A 23,348-nucleotide genomic window follows, 5' to 3' on the forward strand; every position below is an offset into this window, starting at 1 on the left:
GATTTTTGAAGTAGCTATCGCGATATCGACTTCAAAAGGAAGTCATTAGAGAACAAAGCATTGCTCTTTGCAATCCCACTTCAAGATGCCGCGGTAACCTTTAACTGTAACCGCATATGCCGCAACATTCACCTGTAGAATAGGGAATGTCTACATGATTTTCAACGTCTTTGTACTAAATGATAATCAAATGAAAAATATCATTTCTTTCGCGATAAGACATTTTTCCGCATCGATAACGCGCAGTAGGAAGCGATGTATTTATCGCCGAGAGCTTCATGAGAAAACCCTGTTTAGAAAAATGGAGAAATAGATGCATTTTTCTGCGATTACTTCCAACGGTTAATTGGATTACATAATTGGAAATAAGCCATCGCGACCTTTTCAAAACAAAAATGTGTATACATATAAAGAAAACTATGAATGGAATCATGTTGTTTCTATACAGGTCGTAGAGTCAAACCGCAAATAAATGCTTTTTTAATATGGACAAAACATGAAGATATTATTAGACAGAAATATAGTTTAGTCTTAAATAAACGTAGTTACTAGGTTTTAATTAATTTCAATAAGTGTATTAAGAAAATAACGATCAGACATTGCAACTTGCAGAGACTAAATTGAAATGATGCAGCGTTTAAATCTCTCAACCTCTCTCAAATAGAGTTGAATGCTTAGAAAGAAGGGTGGTAAATTCTTTGCCTCGAATACGACACACACACACACATACACACATAAATATATACTACGCATTCTTGTGAGAGTTGTAGATGATAATTCAGTTTAACTGGATATTAATTAATACAAACGAAAATGAGACAGCAATTTCTATTCTTGCTCTCTCATATTATATGCTTTCAATTAAATTTCATGCGTGTTTTTTATTTTCACAATATCAATATTTTATATATTGAAATCACTTCCAAAGAGTATCTAGACCTGATTAGACAATTAATGCAATTTGCTTGTAGTACACAATGAAGGTTACGGATTCATAATTAGAACATGCATGTGTTTGTCCCAGGTAAAATAATTTCTTTGAAATAGTAACATATTTACTTGTATATGGAATTCCTATATTTCCCCTGAGTACTAACAATAGTTACTTTGGAGAAGAAAATAAATTTCTTTCAATAAAAAAAAGATATGGTTTTGTTTCAAGAAAGGTATTCCAAGTAAGAGCATTTATTTGATTTAATGAACCCTTTTTTCAATGTATATGATGAAGATCGATCAAGTTAGAAAACAAAGGCTAGAAAGAAGAAGAAGAAGAAGAAGAAGAAGAAGTTACCAAAGTTGGAAGTGCGGATCGGATTGGAATGTTGCTTGCCTCATGCCCGCCCTCGCTATACCTAGCACACTTATGCCGCGCATTCACATTTTGTGCAGACGATTTGCGCTCGCATGTGTGCGTGGAAATGAATGCTATACGTCGATCGCAAAGAGGTGAGAGGGACGAAGTATTCATTCAAGACGACCGCCGCGCCACGCCAGACCGCCACGTGCCCGAGGCTCTCAACCCGTTAACTACCAGTATTTTCATTTCATGACCAAGTCCCAATCTATCCCTTATTACTGTGTGTCATTCAACAACATTCCTCAAATTACCATCAATAATAATTGATAATCATTGTTGCTTGGCAGCAGTCAAAACTGCGCGGCAAAAACAGTATTTATTGGAGTTTTAATTATTCCCAATGTCACTTCAACATGATGGTGAATTAAATATTTATTTCTACATTTAAAAATATTTCATGAGACGGAATCGTTATTATTCATCCTTATGGAAGGAAAGTTGAGATACTTTTCTCTACACATTAATAACAAAAGCCAAAAGTAGTTATAATTAGGCATATTAAAAAACTTATCTCCTAAATCTTTAGGCACCCGCAATTCTATCGAGTGTACGATACATCAACTATAATTATCTGCTGCATAAAAGCAGAGGGGAGGTGATAATATCTTCTAATATATTGTGATGACTCTAGGAAATGAAATTTTAGATTGAACTGAAAACAAACTGATACCTTAATGAATACAATCCCTCTTCCACATTTGTTTTCATTTTCTATATCTCTATCAAGATTACATCAAACTAAGTATTTATCTAATAAAAAGATACTTTTTTATTAGTTATTCAATTTCACGTTCAAATGATATATACTAAAACTTTCTTTTGTTATCTCAAGTTATTACCTAAATTAAAAAGATGAGAGCAGTTAAATATCTTTAAATGACACTATACTATTTAACAATTCTTGCTCAACCTTTTTCTAATATACTGAGCACACAAATTTTTATTACACATATTATACTTGAGTGTGAAAAAGAGTGTTTTTTGTAATATAGGTCTTTTGATGTAAAGAAGAAATGCGATGCAAAAACGCCTATTGACAAAATTGTGTATATACATTCACTGATAAGTAATCGAGTACAAGCCATTTTAACACATCCTGTTTAATTTATAAAACATATATCTATATGTATCTTTACATTTTTAAGATAAGAGAAAACGTTTTTTAAAATATAGTATTTTCAAAGAAATGTCTGTTTTTTGAAAAGACGAAATCTGTTATTTTCTAAGAATTGTGAGTAAAAATCAATAATTATTTATTTATTTTCAATATAATGACTTTCTTCTACGATAAATAACAAAAATTTCCGTAAATTTCAAAGCAAAAACTTTCTACAAACTGCTGCGTTCTCTCCGAATTGATTTGCGAAAATATTCCAACACAGCTTTTAATTTCAATTGGCTATTTATACAAATGAAAATTATACTTGTATCTAGGTTTTTGTGAATTTAACTTTATCTTCTGTTTACATCCTCTTTCAAGGAGGATATGTGCGCGAATGTACTCAACTAAATGATCTCTACATATATGTTATACCTCTTTTATTTGAAAAGAAATTTACCTTGTTCAAATGGAATGGTACATTCGTATGTGTGTATGTATAGGTATATAATCCACTGAACCGCTAGAATTTGCATTTATCTCAACTGAAAGCGCAGATTGTTTCTTCTCGATTTATTCTTTAAAATAATGTGTGCCCTAGCAAAAATCAATTTGTAGAGTATAATATATTTTTGTCTTACTATTGTGTTTCAAATAAATTTTCTTTTCCGCGTTAGATCTTTGAAATTTTTTAAATTCAGAAAAAAGTCCCATTAAAATTTAAAAACACATATACCTTTGACTTTCAATATTTTATTGATTTTATGTATACGTTTAGAGTTAGTAAACATATAGTTATTAATTACAGTGAGTTTATTTTAAATTTATTGAATTAAAAGTTTTAAAGGTATTTTTGAGAAAACTATTATTATTATTATTTTCTCATACATCAGAATAGGAGAGTGTTAAGAATGTTCGTTTCTATACTTGGCATTTACACAGCGTTCCGAGTAAATGTATATTCCGCTCTCACAGCAGAGGTAACCACGCCCAACTTACACTTTGAAAGAACGAGAAGTTCTGATATATTCTTCGCGATTCGATGACTTTACTTTTTTTCTTTTCATCAACATATCTGGACTAAATACACCTGATTATTATAGAGCTTTGCAAATTTTGGTTTTTTTTTAAATCTCTTGGTTTAAAAACTTATATAACGGATTACAAATAAACTTTTCATCATGTTAAAAGACTTTTTAAAATATAAAATTGATATATGATAAGATGGCACACACTATCGATTCAAACTCAAGTTATATTTCGACTTCTTCTTTAACCTATAGATGAAAGTGGGCTTTATTTATCGCTAACAATTTTGTGCATATGATTCTTATTACTCCGCGGAATTTATCGACAATTATTATTATTATTATTATTATTATTACCTCATAATATTTAACGTCTTTAGAGAAATTGAGCAGAATAATATAATTGATTTGTTATTAAAACTTACCAGTATGTATTCTCTGGTGGGCCTTGAGATGCGAGCTTTTTGTGTAGACTTTTGTACAACCTGGAAGAAAGCAATGTTTTTCAAATTTTAGTTTGCTTTCATCCGTGTCATCAATCACGCATATTGAAAATCTCAGTTATATTTTAATTGGCCAATCAGTAAAAAATGAAATTTCAATAATTTTCAACTGATGTTCAGTGGAATTTCACTGATTCAGTTTTAGAGAGTAATGAGGAGACTTGATGAGTCTTGATGAGAAATGAAGTTACACTTACCAATAAAGTCGCAGTGATGTACTCGTCTCTTCTCCAATTCAGGATTATTTCTTCTGTTAAATTTAGTGATAGATTGCGACTGGATTCTGTGAGGTGCGTTAATGATGGGAGGCTGAGGGTACGGGGGAGGAGGTGTTCGCCTAGGTGGCCCCCCAAGAGGTGATCCTGGGTCGGAAATTGGCGGCGTCAGAGGAGACACGTACATTAACCTTGTCATTGAGCCATACAACGCCGACGACGTAGTGTTTGTGTTGGCTTGATGATTTGGTTGTTGTTGTTGTTGTTGTTGATGTTGCTGATGATGATTTGTTGATGAGTCATTATTGTTATTATTATTGTTGTTGTTATTATTATTGTTATTATTACTATTATTATTATTTGTGCTATTACTCGTTGGAAATATTTTAAATGCCGTCGTTCTATGATTTAAAACTACCGATTGACCACTTGCTGAATGCCTGTTGATAAAAGTGGAATTACTCGCAGGACCTTCGAGCAAATGTAATGTGGGTTCAGTTTTTATTTCCACCGGTGACAAGACGGGAGAAGTTACGTCTTCCGTTTCCAACTTGACATGCGATTGAGAAGCTAGCATGTCAGCGTTTTCAGGATCCAATTTTTGGATACTAGAGGTAATATCCTCCCAAAGAGGTGGCCTGAGGAAAACGTCGTCATCTCCGCCACCATTCGCCGTTGATTGACTACTTCTGGGAGATACGAAACTTGCTTGTGGTCGACATGCAGAGTTGCCGACTTGAAAAAAATCATCCATGTGGACAGAAGGCTCTCTCGTGTCCTTTTCCTCATCTTCAAGCTTTTGCAACCTATCGAGATCCTGTCGACACAATAGCGTATCCAAGTCCGATGTCTGAAACAAAAAGAAAACAAACAAATTAGTGTTAGTAGGTATAACTCACTCTTAACAGTTATTTCATTAATTTAATTCAAATTTACTACATATAGTTCTCCATCTGAACTAAATATGGACCTTAAATTTCTGTCTTACATTATAAATAAAACCCCAGGTACATAATCGTGATAATCTGCAGTGAGTTTTGCATAAGACATAAATTTTCTCAATACCATTGAATAATACATCAGTCAAGAACAAGTTCTACACTGAATTACTGAATTGTGGGTTCTGTTTTAAAAGTCGACATCACGCACAATTTTCAGGTCCAGGAAACTTGAGTATTTAGGGTTTTCAACTAAACAAAAGCAACTGCGCGCGAGTACTTTGAAATTTGTCAGAAAATATGCTATGAAACAATTATTTTCTTTAAATTTTGAAAAATGGAAAATTATAAATTTACGACTGTCTTTTTTCTTCTATTTATAAATTATCTTTCTATTGAAAAGAATTTGTAGGACAACAAAAGCCAACAAGTAACGCTGCATCATTTCATCTCATTTGATTTGTATATATGCGTACAACTCCGCCCTCATATTCTTTCTCTTCTTTATTTCCTTTTCTTCGTCATCCTGTTCCATTCTGGACCACAAACGACGTATACACATAACTTTTTGAATATTTTAATACACACTTGCAAACATCAAATAAAACGCCCCTTCAACATTTGACTACATGCATAGGTAAACGATGCTTATTTGCTGGAACATCCCTCGCGAATAAGGCATTATTCATGTAACCCGTAATGCATTTATTAAGCTGTCAAATATCATTTATTTATATCTAGCACGCACCAAAAACACCAAGTTTTTAAACTCGAGTTGTACCTACATACACTTTAAGTTCAATTTCTATTTTTAACATCCGAGTTGGTCCGAATTTCGAACCAACTTGATCTACGCGATATATAGCAAACTTTCATATCTTCAAATCAGATGCTGGATATTAGAGGATTTATTCTTTTTTTTAATGTAACTATAATGTTATATACATTGCAAAGTTTGAAACTTTTTATAGTAGAATAATTGTTTAAGTTCATTTCATTTTTTTACAATTTAACTTTATAAAACAGAAATTTACAAATATATTCCTATATATAGTCGTTTTTTTATTTTTGACTACAGAATTGTTTAAGTCGATTATTGCTTCATGACAATTGTCTTATTTTCGTTGCATCAATATAATAATATAGTAGAGTGCGAAACCTGATCTGTCCGACCATTATTGCAGGTAATCATAGATGCTGCTGGGTCAATCGGGTTAATAACGCGTTCTCAAATCCGTCGGGACACCCACGCCGACGCGATAGCGTGTGATGTGCCGTATATGTGAATAAAATACACCAACTTTGAAATAATATTATTTTGAGTAATATAGATAAATCACTCGGTCCGTCATTAATTTTTTTAATAATAAAAATATCAAGTTAACCTGATTCGGAGTGATCGCTAACGTCAAAGTTTTATTATTAATTTTGAGAAACGTTCTCTCTAAATTTGAATCAGCGATAAGTATACTGATTTTAATTAGCGTATTATTAACTAATAAATTATTTAAAAGTTAAAAGTAATAACTGCTTTTGACGCAAAAAATCAGTCAAGATTTTAATTATTTGTAACTGTTTCAAATTTAGATTATATTATTATTGTCAACATTTCATTTTCTGGATTTAAATAAACTTACTCAGGTAATTTATTAGTTTGAAATAAGTGTAGAGAAATATACTAGTAGTATCAAAATATCATAGTCAGACTCTGAATGATTGTGAGACTAAAACTGACTGGTATCCCTTCCGTCTGACAAAGCATAGCTACTACTACTACTATTGCTAATAAAGTAGATTTCAGAAATTTTAACCCCTGACAATACTTTTGACTCTTAAAATAAAAAATGAACAAATACAAGTTTTTCAAAGGGTGACATATTTTTTAATTCAACGATATTATAAATGTATAATTGACATGTCAAAAATATTTCTGTACACTTTTTACTCTAATTAATTGTTTCAAAAGAAATTTATATTCCACAATACATCCTATATTGTAGCTAGAGCATAATGCTTTTTCTATTGAATAGAGATGGACGTTACCGCAACCAGCGTTGAGCGTTAATGTAACTTCTATTTAATGAAAAATGTTATATTTGTAAAATTATTAAAAATGATTATAAAACTCAACCCCAGATGGTTATAATGGTGGAAATAAGAAAACTCACTTAAAACTGATTAAAATAATGATGTTAAAGTAATAATAATATTGAATAATTCAATGAGATTCTTGATGGCTAGAAACTAAGGGAATGAATCAGGCGTAAATGTTTCTATAGAGTAGAGTATTTTCCTTACTTTATGGGATCTAAGACAATATGATAAATGCAAATGTACGTCATTTGTAGCAAATAAAAGAAAGAAAAGAATTATAATGGAGACGGAAGCAGCCATTTTGTAGTCGGTAACGAAGCGTGGCGCGCAGAAGCAAGCACACTGAATCAATCTAGAGAAGCCACACCCTTTGACCTAAAGCCGCATTATCCTGATAAATATGGAGGAAATGTCGAGTGAACAATAAGCTACCGTTATCATCATTATTATATCGTTTCGATCGTTAACCAGCTTGAATCTTTATGCTTTACCGATACACGTTGGTTGAGCACAATTATAAAGCGAACCTGCCGTCCCAATACATATACTTTTATGCGAATGTAGATCTATACTTATTAAAAACGATAAATTTAACGATTAAATTTCTTTAATACTTTCCATTGATGCCCTGCCAAATGGAGAAGGAGGAAGAAAACCCGCTGTATTCATTTTCCTGAAAGTTCCAAACCAACTTGACTGTAACCTTCGGAATTTTTAGTTGCATAACAGTTTCTAATTTTTTAAACGTTAATGCAATATTCAGTCAACTTTAGCGTAAAACATTGAAAAACATTGGATGCTTAAAGAATTTCTTCAAGCTTTCATGAGCTTATTAACTTTTGATGTTGTACAGGATTCAAACTAGGTCCGTAAATCCTGTAAAAGTCCGTAAAAGTCAGTTTTTTAAAAAAAAAAAAAAAAGGCCCGTAAAGTCCGCAATTTCATTGAAAAAGCAAATTAAGATAATGAAAAATTTTAATAAAATTCTTCCCCAATTCAATTATTTTCACAAATAATAAAATTCTTCGAAGAAATTTAATTATTATCAAATTTTTTGATAAAATTCTTTGCAAGAATTCAATGATTTGCAAATTTTTTATCAATTTTTTCGCAATAATTCAATTATTTTTTTTATAAATAATATAAATTTTTTACAGAAATTCAATTATTTTCGTAAATAATAAAATTCTTTTTATGAATTCAATTAGGTTTTTTTATAAATAATAAAATTTTCGCAGAAATTTAATTATTTGCAAACACAATTTTCATAACATTTTTCGAAAAAAATCAATTATTTAAAATGATTTTTCGAAAATTCTTCGCTAAAATTCAATTATTTAACAAAATTAATAATGTTTTTCGTAAGAATTGAATTATTTTTGAAAATTTTAATAAAATTCGTTGCAAGAATACAATTTTTAAAAAAAAAAATTTATAAAATTCTTCGAATTAATTCAATTGTTTAAAAAAATTTTGATTTCAAATGGAAATTTTTGAAAATTGAAATTTTAATGAACAATTCTGCGAAATTAATTTTTTTCAAAAGGTTCAATTGAATTTTTTAAAAAGTTTTTGAAGTTGTTTATATATTTAATTGAAGAATTTTCGAATAATTGAAATTTCGTAAAATTGAATTGTAAACAAATGGATTTGAAAATTGACAAAGAACTTTTTCGAAAATCATTAAAAATAATTGTTTAAAGAAGAATTTTTGTCAAAAATTCTAGAAAATAATAATTAAATTGAAATGTTGAAAATAATTTTGAAGAAGTTGCAGTAACAAAGTTCTTATAATGTGAAATAATGATTTTTTCAATTTGCCATCTTTAATTATTATAAAACACATGATATGAAGAAAGCGAGTCGAATACTTGGAGTGATCGATATCTTTATGTTTTGTAGTTATGAAAAATTGAATTTATAGTTTTAAGTAAAATATTCTCTTATTTGACTCGGTCCGTAATTTTTTATTTTTGGTCCTTAAAGTCCGTATTTTTAAATAATTTCACGGGTTCTAGCCTTGTGTTGTATGGGTTTGTGATAAATAAAAATGAAATCTAAATTATTCATTTTCAATCACTCAATTATAATTTGACTGCAACCTACAAAATATTTATAGTTAAATGAAACTTAACAGTAAAAACAAAGTCTGAAGCCATATTTACATCAAAGCTGTAATTCAATCAAAAATGGATTTAATGTAAACGGTTTTAGTCAAAAGTGCGGACTGAAAGTAAGATTTATTTTTTACAGTATTGAAATAATTTTTTCAATGTTTCATGCAAAAGTTGACTATTCAACCAGATATGAACAAGATCTTTGAGATATATAATATATAGAAAAATTTATAAATTCTTCACATTCTAATGTATAATATAATAATTTTTGATGGGGAAAACATTCAAAATTCAATTCATATGCCTTGAAAGAGATAATCTAAAGAATGAACACTTGATCATAGTTTAGTGTTAGGATGAAACCGAAAGTTATTTTTGGCTTCCCGCTTTTAAAGGACGAATTGTTATACTAAGCATAAAATGACTTAATGAATATAAACATGCAACGCAACATGCAAATAATATAGCATTACATTGATAAACATATTAGCGTTGTATGGCACACAACGAAGACGAAGGGGTGATAGCGCTCGTGTTACCGTATAAAACACGTGCCTGCCACACGACCGCACTTACGATCTGCCGGTTGACGGACTTGTTCTGAACATCACCCTCATCCTTCCTTGTGTCTTAGTCTCAAAGCACGTGCTGTGGTTAACCCAGTGCCTTTTTCACAAGGTTTATTAAGTCACCGGGGCAAGTTCTCCCTTATTTATTATATTCCATAATGCATTCTTGTGTCCACAAAACATCATCCAACCTCGCATTTTCATTTTATAGTTTTGTCCTATATTTATAAATAGGTAGGATATCATATTTGTGGACAAAATTAATTACTTCATCCACTTAGGTCCAATGAATAAATAACTTGTCCCGAAGTAATTGATTACAGTTATTGCATTTATTTATGTCGAATAATCATTGTGTTGTAAATGAGTCACTGCAAGAAAAGCCAGGAAACAATCCCATCCCATGTATGTTTCTAGAAAAGGTGAGGTAAGCTAATAAAGCACACGGTGAATTGAGTAAAAATGCATTATCAAGATTGTGGAGTTTCTAAATTTCCAAAGAGAAAATCAGATAGTCATCAGTTGGTCGAAAATTTAACTCACGCATCTCATAATTGACACCTGGTGCTTTGATTAGATTATGCAATTATAGGTATCACTCAGCAACACTTAAATCATTCTTCACTGAAGGCACATCTGTTCTTTGCATGATTCACACATTATTAAAGGTGAATGGAGAGAAAAAGTTAACTTTAGCACCTAATTCTGAACGCCAAGCTAACCTTAATTACATATTTGCATATTTATAGGTATACTCTAAACCATTTCACATTAACTATTGTTGATAAATTGAATGATAAAAAAATTCAATTAGATGCTTTTATATTTAATTAATTTGCTTTTCAAATAATAGATTTTCGTCTTATATTAATTAATTTTATTTAGATTCCATCTAAAACAACATAATTAATTTATATTCAAGAATAGATAAGAGAAACATGTATGACAACAATACGGACACACTCTTTTTGAATTAAAAATTTAAACATCAATAATATATTTGAACACATGGATAAAGTATGGATGGTAATATTCGATCGGCGATCGGTTTGTGAATAATCCTTGAATATATATTCACTACTCCTACAATATGATATTGCAATTAAAATCAAGTCATGTTTATTTTTATTCAATGACACTTGAGCAACATTCTACGTAGCTTAAATTTTAATGAGCACATGATTTATTTCTAATCTATTGACGTATACATAAACACACGTATTTGACGACTGAGGTACGTTTGTCCTTTGCTTTTGTTCATAAATTGACACCTTTCACTTCCGACAAGTTTATTTCTTGTTGAGAGAATATATAACGCCACGCTGCGCAGCAGTCTTGAAATTGATACACAAAAATTGAAGAATATACTTTTACGATCAGGGCCACTGGAATAATCTCAATCAGTCGAATCTAAAGTTTCCCGACTCAATAAATGCATAAACTGTAGGTTATTGTCAGTTAATCAGTTTTTTCGAAAAAGTAATTTAACATCTTGAATTATTTTTGAACAGAGTTATAATATGTATTGTGATTTATAACCTAGATCTCGTAATATAGGTTAAATTCTTATAAATTGGCTACAAGCGAATGTAGAGTCCATAAAAATGTTTTTTCTCCTTTTTTAATCATTTTCGACAGCCGAGAAATTATTACGGTTGCGTGCTAAATAACGGCTCGCGTGTGGTTTAAAAGCTGTGGAAAGGTCGAGCTTTACGAGTTACTTCGTGTTCTAAAAGGTTTATACATACATATGTATAAAAATAATTGCGCGGTATACACGTAACCACTGTTGTCGCTTCGGTCAGAGGGATGTTACATGTCTAATATCTCAAACTTCCATAAACTGCGGACCCCAACTAATGCACTTTTAATTAATTAAATGGGTTGATAGCTACCTTTCACCCTAACCTCTGTCATCCTATTTCGTCCTGCTTTAACCTCGCGTGCCAGCTGTCTGCTTCGTACACACTGCAGACTCATTCTAACTGCTTGGGTGTTATATTCTATCCTTGTTTTTACCTTTTCCCCTCATTGACTCCTCATTGACCCCTCATTGACCCCTCATTGACTTCTTATCATTAAAATAATAATAAAAAATACTTACAAGACGTTTTTATGAAACCCAAGCTTGCTCGTCCTTCTTTGTATTCTTTTAAATTCTGAATCTGCGTGAGCAATTTGTCGTGATGAACAAATCTGACTAACACACAACAATAAGGTGCAGCAACGAGCAGAATGAAAAAAGCGAGACCACCCGAAGAAAAGGCCCAGCAGGCCACCATCTCAAGCTATTTCACCGTAATTAAACTCTCTGATGACATTGATTTAGTTACTCCTCCATTCTACATGTTTGTGCGACTGGCTACTCCTTAGCCATACACATATATTTCGCTTAGATAGATGTAACGACCTTAGCGAGTAGACATGTGTATTTTACTGCTAATGTGCTCATTTGAAATGATATTTTTATTTCAAATGCTCACGGCAGTAATGCTATCAAAAGTTTATTTCAGCTATTCTAATAAGATAAGACTATGCCTGATTGGCGATTTAATAACTTACAATTGAATGCAACAATCTTCCTTTCTGGACTAAAATAAAAATTTCCCTTTGACGAAAACAAACAGTAGTTTCTTCATTGTTATGTATCAACTAAAAAATAAATTTTGTACTGAAGAGTGTTGATTCGCAGACGTTCTGTGTTTTTACACCGTACGCGGGTCCAGAGACTTAAATTCCAGAGAGTGCATCTGTATACGAACTCCTTTCACTCTTACGATCTATACTGTTCATTATGCTTCAGACTCAAATATATGACACGGTATCTGTGCGATATCCTTTAATCGTTGTTGCATCAAAGCTTGCGAAATCAAGTTTAAATTAATTATTTCTTTTCCCAACTCTAAATCAGATGCACCCACCTGCAGTACTGTGTGCATCGTTTGAAACATTTCATGAGGATATCTTCAATTTCATCCCGAATTGTTTACTTTTTGTATTCTCATCACTAATGAGAAGATATTGTAAATCAATTTTATGTAATTTGACTTTTGAGAATATTTCATATGCGACGTCGACCCAGCAAATTTCATATAAAAAGTACAATGAAATGTTGCCAGTTTTTAAATTGAATTAGTTAAAGTCTTAGTTTACCTTTGCCATGCTAAAAAGTGTGCAGTCGCAGTATGGGTGTAGGTAGCGTGGAAAAGGTGCAGGACGATTAGAATGAATGACCGTTATAAATCAGGTCCCTCATTGCTTGCATACAGGGTGTCTCTCACTACACGCTTTTTCGTGAAGCATATCTCTTCGCTCGTTAGAAATAGAGAAGAATTTATTGAGAAGCAAAAGAAGGATGTTTTTTTCATGCCAGTGAAAAGATATATCCTTTAGACAACATTTTGCTGAATACAGGAACAAGCGTACGACTTCTACCAAATAACTAATGAAAATTATAAATTTTAATCTTGTAACCTTTTCGTCAGGAAGAATTTTCTTCACGCCACTTTTATGTGTTAATAACAATGACATTATTTTTCATTACTTAAAAAACTCTGATGATTCAATTTATCAGAAAAATTTTTAAATAATATGTAACAAATTTCTTTCAATTATTCATATTTTTGAATTAGTTAAATCCAATTGAGTTAAATAAAAATTTTACACTTTCTTTATGTAAAACAGACAAATCATCTACAAGCTCAGCATTAACAGAGTTTTTCTAAGTTTCTCAAATTGAGAATTGAGACAATTGTAGCATCGCAACAATTTTAATACGTTTTTTGGTTCAATCTGATAACCTTAGAAAAAGTGTGAAATAAATAATATGTAGCAAAAGCGAGTTAGTTGCGAGGTCAATATAATTATACGTCTTGGAACTAATAAGACTTACATATATTGCGGTCAGTGCAAAGTATTGATACACATACACATGTGAATGAAAAAAAAAATTTATACATTTTCACCCAAATTCAAGGATTTCGTGTCTAGTTTAATAGTTTTCATCATATTTCAAGACTTTTCAATAATACTGTCTTCATAACGAATATAATTAAAGAGGCAAATAAAGAATTTTTCTTTTTGTAAATTGTAAATTACCAAGTGTAGTGTAAAAGAGAAGGAGAAAAAAGTAAAACTAAATGAAATTATAGAATGGAATAAGGGGTTTAGTGAAAATGTAGAGAAAGAAATAGAATGTTATTGTATCTCGGGAGACGCAAAAGAAGGAATGATGTTATGGAAGGGGAAAGGACCGGTACCGGTTGGAACAAGTAACCTTCGTTGAAAGTAATGGTGACATTCCGCAAACCCTTTTGCACGATTCCTATACTCTCGTCTTCATCTTGCTCATTCTTCGCTCCTTTGGATTTGATTAAATAAAGCTTGATATGCTTATGCAAGGTTCGGTTGCAATACAAATGCGGTTACAATTATGTAGCTATAAACTCTCATCGCTTCGTTTCAAAGAAGCCTAGTTTTTTCTATGCAGAAACCTTAAGTTAAGTTTTATGAACTTTATATGTATAACGAATATAGAAAATCAAATAGTGACGTGAAGAATATTACGTACACTATAATATGCCATGCGCGCATAGGAGAAACATGAAGAACACCAATACTGTATGTTTAGTTAAAGTCCTAACCAAATTCGCATCTCAGAATTATAACATCAATATCATTTTTTTCAGTCAGTGAATAGTGCAAGCCTAATCTTTACGACTGAAAGATTCTGCAATATGAATAATTGTGTCTCGCTACGAGTAGAGAGAATCCTCTGATTGATTCCCTGTTGCGATCGGTTTCAAAAAAAGGACTTGTTGCTCCGGATGTGGCATAGATCAAGAGTGATATCTGCAGTGTCAGCTCGGATAAGATTAAACTCACAAAGAGACTTTAATAGCAGTGGCATAACTAAAAACCTTTATATCGAACCATCAACTGTGAAAGTCATCTCAAGGGAATGACGAATATGAATATGATTATTGAATATTTAAGAGAAATTTGTTTTTTCACATCTAATATTATTTTTGTTGAAAACATTATTCTAGGAAATCTAGAAGCAACTGTAGAACTCGGGAAATGTAAACATTACTACTTTATTGAAAAAATGTTAAATGTATCCCAGCTCACTTCTTTTCTATATGATAAGCAATTTTTAGGTAAAGTTCTCGATTTTGGTTTTTGCTGTACTTATAGTGCAAATGTACAAAGTGTAGATGGTAGTCAGTCGCGTCAAAATAAAGCTTCAAGGAGATCAGCTTAAAATATACAGAGAGACAATCATGAAAGCGGATAAACGTAAGAATATAGATGAAGAGATTAATTTGTAGGTGTAGCCAAAGGTATCATAATAGTTATCCATCGTGCCACGACAATACATTAATCACGGGTCAACTTCATCTATGAGTCCAAATGCCAAATAGTGTCCTCCGTTATTTCTCTATTTACTTATACATTCATAAGTATCTTAAAGTCAGATAATATTACCTCTTCTTCCGAATCCCCTCGCCTAATAGTGATTCAACCAGATATATTTTTGTGTATGGTTTAGTCACCGCGGGATACTAATAATCTTATAAGTTCTTGCCTCGAACGCATCTAGTTAAGATTGTAGATAATGAATGTTGAGTGGTTTTTAAAATATAAATCTTGTACTGTATTACAAATATATACATATAATTTTTACTGTATGTCTTGTACGGAGAAAAAAATCATGTTTATTTTTTTCTATCTCAAGACAAGTTTCAAAACTTGTATTTAATTTTGAAATTGTTTCGATGCAGCACGTGATTCTTGACAGAAATTTCTTTTTTTTGTTCATTCAAAATTGTTCATTCTTGAATAAAATTATTTTGACAATCAATGTTATTTTGTCCAGACAGTGCTATATATAATCTAACACACGTGTGAAAAAAATGAAAAAGACCTTCCTCTGGACTATTGTAACTGATGCTCGAACTGATGCGCAATCGCAAGCACAAATATAACAAAGGGCTAAAAAACGGAGACCAAAATGTTGCTGATTTGTGGCCACTAATTTTGTGGCATGACAGGACCTTCCCTCCTCGTCATTAGCCGCCCATTCTTAACCACAAATGTTTCTTATATAGGTGTATGTATACTGTCTGAATTCATCGAAATCACCGACTTACCCTTATCATAGTAAGTATTATTCAGGCTGATGCAAAACCAAAAACCTACTCCAATTCGAGTTTGATGAATTAACTAAACAATGCTAATATACCGAATTAGCTTTGAATTATGTTTAAAAAAATGTTACTTGTAAACAGTATAGTTTACTTTCTGATAATTAATTGAATAAAATGAAATCTACCTTGAGCATCGTCCGTGTATGTTGTTTGAATAAATAACAGTGCAAAGTCTCTGTTGTCTAGTGTACATAGTGTATACTATTATCAACAAATTATTTCTATTGGTAATAAGAACCTACTATATACTGCAAGTTGTGGGTATGTGTATATAAAATGTGCGATTCAAATATGGTTTGCAGGTCTAAAGATTAATATAATATGGATAACGATTTATACTAGAAATAGTGAATTGCTAAAGACTACTTACTAATTTTAACAACGAATAATGTTCAAGCCGATGCCATATAACCGTGAGAAAGTCCATTCACTGTAGGTGGATACAACTTCAAGACTTAGATACGCCTACCCGTGAAAGTGTACATATAGTATAAAACTAAACACTACGCCGATAGCACAAACAATTACATAAACAGAACTTATTCATTTTTCCAACATTGCTTGTCATACCCATGAGTTTTAATGTGCACAGTAAAACTTTGATTATCCCAATCCGATCATCCTATTATTCTACCTTTTCTCGAATCTCAAAACATTTATTCCATATTTAGTTATAGAATAATTGTAATCCTATTGGTGAAGAGGAATCTTTTTACCCTAAACATTTCAATTTTGTCATTTATAGGTGAAATGTTTACTTCCATTTTAAGTATAAATTAACGTGAAAAATTCAACACTTTGAAGCACTTTGAAGCCAACATAGCGCAATGAAACTGAATGGGCTGTTTGGTTCTTGCATCATAAGGCGCTCAATTAATACAATTCAGGTACGTATAAAAAAAAGAGTTTACCCCATCTTACTCAAAACAATAATACTTGGATTTTTTAATGTCAAACTTAATTCAAACATTTTTTAATAAATAAATCTTTAATTAATATTAGTATAGTTACTTTTTGTTTAAAGAAAATTTTTTGTCAAAATAAAATAAGAAGATAAGAATAAATATTAAAAATGAAATATGAAAGTAATTTCAAAAAGAAATATTTCCATACATGTATGTATAATTTTGACTCATTTTATTTCAGTAATACATTTACTGTTATATATATATATAAGAAGACAGTCAAACTGTTTGGATGTTTCAGCCGCATGGATAAAACAGCAAATTTCTATTTATCATATATTGACATTTCTATTTTAGAAGAGAAGCAGCTCCTCTGTATAGTATTTAGTATTCAAAGTGCAAACTGACTCACTATAGTTGACGGGAAACAATGTTTACCTGGAACAGCTACAAATTTCACTAAATCAACTAAATTTTTGATTATTTTAATTAAGATTTTATCTATTATAGAACAGCTTTTTGTCGTGTTTATTTAATTATTACTTTATAAGACTTTCATAACCACAAAAATAAACTTTATCAATATTTAATTAAAATTTGGTATTTTGAAGATAATTACTATACAATAGTATATAGTATAATATTATATTTATCATACGTCCGCTAAAACTAAAATTTATTCCATCTGAGACAGCCAATATATTGTATTGGGAAGAGGCAATGAAGATGACAGGACCATGGGACATAAAGAGACCGATTTGATAGCACACGTATAAATGTGTTGGATCCTATAAAAACCTACGTGTGGAGAACACTCACATCACATTCTAGGCTATTCCGCATTCTGTTCCCCCTCCTTTATCTCATTTCTCTATGACCACTGGCTTACCTATACGCGAGAGGAAAGGCTGCTATAGAAGTCTTACAGACGTTTTAGAGTTTTAGACTTTACTTTAAGTGTAGGCTCTTAAAACTGTAGCGCACAAACGAGCGCCTTCACGTTTGTACGATTGATCAAGTGTACCCGTGTGTACCATACATACTTACTAGGCACATCGGCTGTGCATTCTGCAAAAAATTCCATCCACACCGATAATCTATTCATTTTAAGCTCGTTTCAAAGAAGAATTCAAATTTATTCCTCACATTTTCGCACAGAAATATCAATATTTTTCTTCTTGCCACCACAGACTATATATATTTGGTGGATCAATTCCATTATTTCGATGGTACTAATCGAAATAATGTTTAGCTCAAAAGAGTAGGCGACTTTTTGCTCAAACCCCTACAAAAACTCAAAGTCCTTACTCTTACTTCTCCGCATGTGTAAGTAGCAGTACCGTTATATATGCGTGTGTACCTATAAGAGAAAATTCAAAGGCTGTAGAATGAAAAGATATAAGTTCACATCGCAGTTCTATTCTTTTTTTTAAACGCAATTACTGATTTTGACTTTATATTATTCCTAAAGATAAAAATTTCTCTTATATTTTTTCTCCAGTAAAATTCTTCTCTTTGTCTTCACATGCTTCATATATACCATGTCAAAACTAATGAAACTATTTTTAAATTTCAAAACAAATTGGAAGAATCTTCTTCACAAAAAATGTTTTCTAAACTGTATCAATACCGCAGCTTATGGCAAAACATCAACCCAAGCAAAAATTTCTGTCAAATGCCAGTATTCACAACTGGCGCAGTATTGCACCAGTACTGGCATGCCAGCAGTTGGCTTGCCAGTACTGGTTCAGTACTGGTTTCATTAAAATTTCTGTACTACGCCAGTACTGCCCTTTAAGACTGGTATGCAGTACTGCGCCAGTTGTCAATTTTTGCTTGGGAACTAGTGAAACTTTTTGCACTGAAAGTTTTATTAAATACGTCAGTGCTCAATGTCACATTGGAGATTAGATTATTTACGTTGGGTACATATCACACATATTACATGCCAAGTTTTCGGTGTTTACTCGGATTATCCTCGAGAAGCTATGAGACACGTCATCAATTCTTATCATAAACTGCCGCGACGCGCTTCAATTTCGAAAACTCTTTTTTCAAACAAAAATTCAATAACTATTAAAACAACTTGCAGATTTCAATAAATTTAATTTTCTGATTCTGAGGTTCTAAAGTAAATCAAGTTGTGAACGGCTGTACAAATTCAAACGCTTCACTAATAATAATGAAATAATGAAATGATAAATCAAATCACTATGGAGATTGGAGCGCCCAAATTCACCGTTTCCAGTTATAAGTAAACCATCTCGCTGATTTCTCAGTGAATTTCAACTGACAATAAGTTAATAGTCAGTCAGTCAGTCAGTCAGTCAGTCAGATTTTATACATAACTGAAAAGTTGGTGAACTTGACTGATTCAAATTAAGAGAATACATGAGTTTATACATGAATTGTCACACTTTGTTTCATAAGTTAGTATATAGTAGAAAATCTATAAGTGATTGTTGGATCGAGTCTATTAGCAATATATGCCAAAATTAAGCAGAATGTCAATGAAGCAGCTACCTTTTTTGTAAGAGTAATCTTTGCTGAACAGACTCGATTGGTACTTCGCATCTCGTTCACTTCTCAACTTAACTCTAGTACTTTCTGGGTTCGGTTGCACGAAGCACAGATACCAATCTTGTTTCTTGACCCATATCCGTGTTTGCATCCTTGCGCAACGCTTCGAAAGGCGTCTTCGAAAATTCTCTGGGTATACCTTCATTTAGTCTGTGTACATATATGTTGATGCACAAATTGAAATGAATAATTAGCATCCACTAAAAGATATTAAACAATGCTTATGCAGAGGCGTTTTCAATTATACCCACACACAATCATTGTTTCCTTCTCTTCAAACAATACTATATATATATTTATTTATTTACTTAGTTTTAGCGGAAAATTATTTACTTCATTATTTTTATTTATCAAAAATCCACATATATTCATATTGCATTTATTTATTAGAGTTGAACTCATCAACTTACAGAGAAAAAGACCTTTGGAAATTATTTGTAAACTGGTAGTTTTGATGTTTTATGAAAATATTTGCTATCCATATATATTTTTGCTTTTTGTATTTTGCAATGGTAATCAATTCACAAGATATATTATAATTTTAATATATATATTTTAATATGTAATATATGAATAGAATATATTGAGACAGTATAAAAAGTGAATTACTTCAACTGATCAACAAATACTAATTTAATACCATATATACAAATAAATTGGAATACAATCTACTTATAGACGAATTATTTTCGTATGATGGCACTAATCTATAACTCAAATGTTATTTTTGCAAACAGCGATATCGTTCTTGTTTTTCTGATTTCTACTGAAATTTTCTGTTTTCTATATCCATATAAATAAACTTGGCAGTGAGTAAAACTTTCAAGCATTTCAGTTAAAACCACTCGACTCTTTTTTATCTACAGAAACATTTTAAGCACGACATTGAAAAATTTACAATTTCGTCAAAGGTTTTACAAGATAAATACGTAACTTACGCACGCGTCTAACGATTTTGCACATTTCTTTTCTCTTTATTACCGAGGATTTTACCGTTACGATGACCTAATCGTAGGTTATCGAATCCAGACGAAGAATTCCTTGCCCGACTCACTTGGGTCTCGCTTTTTTTTCACCTGAAGAAATAAATAACGTACTTTCATAGTTGGTGCAAGGTTTGTATATTAGTAGCATATAGTTACTGCTATTCGTATATCATAATGAGAGAAACGACGTATACTGTACGGTTCGGACAAGAGGTCTTCAGAAACATCTATGCAGTCAATAATAGATGTTAATTAAAAGTGTCAATTAAATATTCGTAATATTCGTAATGCAAGATACTTTTCAAATTCTGCAATTTCATGTGGAATTCCAGGGTCTGTCTGTTTCAAGTTATACTTGGATGACCTGCAGTTCACTTATATGAAAAATATTAATTTTTATAACATCAGTTTCCGAAAATTAAATAATTTTAATACTTTTATCAAATAAGTATTTACTTGAATCAAATGACTTTTATTTGATTCAATTGTATTTGAACCAATAATTTCAATGTTTGAAGCAAATGTCATTTATTTACAGTTAGGTTGAGTCCACAATCAAATAAATCGTCTCGATTTCGATGCGCAGTAAGCAAAAATGTATGTACGCGCATCGAATCGTCTTGAAAGTCGAGACGATTTTTAGCTATTCTGGACTCAGCCTTAAAGTGTTTGCTAATACAAGTTTTGGTGTGACGGTTAATGAGCAATTATAGCAAAATCGATGTAACTATCGCGGCTTTTGCTGTACTGCACAGTAAGGGGTCGTCCATAAACTACGTTACCAATTTTTCAGACTTTTTAGACCCCCTCCACCCTCGTTACCATTGCGTTTAATGCAATTTTGCATATTCTTTGACCCCCCCCCCCTCCCCCTAAATTGGTAACGTAGTTTATGGATGGCCCCTAAAAAGAAAGTCTTATTTTTTGAGACAAATCCTAAATTCACTATTGATAATCATCACTTTTTCAAATTTAATAGAGAACATAATCTGTACTATCCAATTCTGTAATTGGTAAATTCATGCGCTTAGTTGACAGAAGCGTTTTATAGGGGAAAAGAGGAATGAATGACACAACTTGAAAACATATCTTGGTGGTATATTTTTGAACGGTGTGGCGTGATTAAACCGCATAGACTCGATTGACACATCAATATGTAAATTTTTCCACCAAGTATAAATATAAAATAATACAATTATAATAATGTTAATTTCAAAGATTGAAATAAAAAAGAAAAATAGCCAATAAAAGAGAAGAGGATAAGGAGAAATAGAGATAAAGGCGTTTATTGCTATAGCTGGGCGGAGGCTGGTTAAGTTACTTGGTTATTCCGCTGCCGCGCAGCGACCTCGCTGTACTTTCTTGCGTTTTGTACCGTTATCCTGCGCTTGCATTATGCTCAATCTGGTCAGCGATAACCTTATATTTCGTACCTACGTATCATACTACCATTTAGTGATGTGTAAAGGACAATTAGGTTTTACTTTTCGTCTTCCTTGTAAAAGTTTAGTATTATATCAAGCTCTTCTATACATTTCTATCTATGCACATCTTTTGAAGATCAAATTATGGGGAATTTAGCTAATTTTTGAGAACCAAAATATTTGACTACATAAATTGCAATATATAATTGCAATATATAATGCAATGTTGAATGATTAAAATGAAGGCGATTATAATAAAATAGGTTGATGCTTTACAAACAAACACATGGAGGTCGTGGATGCAATAACACACAATTAGAGTGCCAAGTAATTTCCTGTCAAACCGATAGCCTCATTATCCTGAACAATTGTGCGTCCTTTATGTTTTTAATACACTATTTACACCAATACAGTTGTAAAAGATTGTATGGTATACATGTTGTAGAAATAAAAACTATACTTTGTTCAATGAATGGTATTAATCCTGTGTCATTGGCTATTCACAAACTTCTGCGAACTGAAATTAGAAAAAACGTTTTCTCTAAAGTGCGATTATAAGGGTGACAAGCAGTGACAAGGGTGACAGTTGGAGCAAATGGAATGCTTAATGTACAATCATAGAAATTTGTACGCGAGCTTTATCATTTTTTCATTTAAATAGGAAGCGTAAAAGAAAAATCAAGTAAACTGATTTTTTTTCTTGACATTTACTCGTCACACTAAATATATATTCGTTTTTTAAATTATGTTCATTTAAATAAATGCAGGTAATGTGAACATGTGTAAGTAATAATTACTGGGTATTCGTTAGGACTTTCATGCTTGGCGGTGCACATCACGCATATTTCCTGGCCGCTCACAAAATCTTAATCAAATCAGCCTATGGTGTTTACATCAGATTATTATTCGTGCATGTTTAAACTTTGATTTTCATAAACAGACAGATTTTTACATTTAATTAGTCAGTTAAAACTTGAGCAAAGCCTCAAAATAATATAAAACCCTAAATTTTGCCTGTACTAGTACTTTGCTCAAGATGACAAGCACTAATCGTCTTTATCTTTATGTGAAATAGACAAGAGGGCACATTGCGTATTAAGTTCTGACGCATCTCATCATCTTTATAAACGATTATTGTGACTTGTGTGAAGGACCAATCAGAGGCTAAATGAGTACAAATCCATTATGGTAGTCTGTGAACAATAACTCTTCTCCACTCTCGGTATTTAATGGTCATCCGTCTATTTAACGTAGAGGAAGAGGAAGTGCCTGATGGGTAGATAGTTTGAGAGCGTTTTGTAACTAATTTTTAGAGTAAATTGTC

The 23,348-nt window shown here is 31.7% G+C and overlaps 1 protein-coding gene across 1 annotated transcript in view; it reads right to left on the bottom strand.

Annotated features, from left to right (window-relative positions):
• Positions 1 to 23,348, bottom strand: part of LOC122499105 (Kruppel-like factor 18) — a 32,408-nt gene that overhangs the window by 4,921 nt on the left and 4,139 nt on the right. The window contains exons 2-3 of the mRNA XM_043607192.1: positions 4,185 to 5,052; positions 3,910 to 3,969 (exon numbers count right to left, since the gene is read on the bottom strand). Coding sequence (XP_043463127.1) covers positions 3,910 to 3,969; positions 4,185 to 5,052 — 928 coding nt within the window. The remainder of the gene's footprint in view (positions 1 to 3,909; positions 3,970 to 4,184; positions 5,053 to 23,348) is intronic.

Source organism: Leptopilina heterotoma, unplaced genomic scaffold (genome assembly GCF_015476425.1).
Source record: "Leptopilina heterotoma isolate Lh14 unplaced genomic scaffold, ASM1547642v1 Lhet_166, whole genome shotgun sequence".
Lineage (NCBI taxonomy): Eukaryota > Metazoa > Arthropoda > Insecta > Hymenoptera > Figitidae > Leptopilina > Leptopilina heterotoma.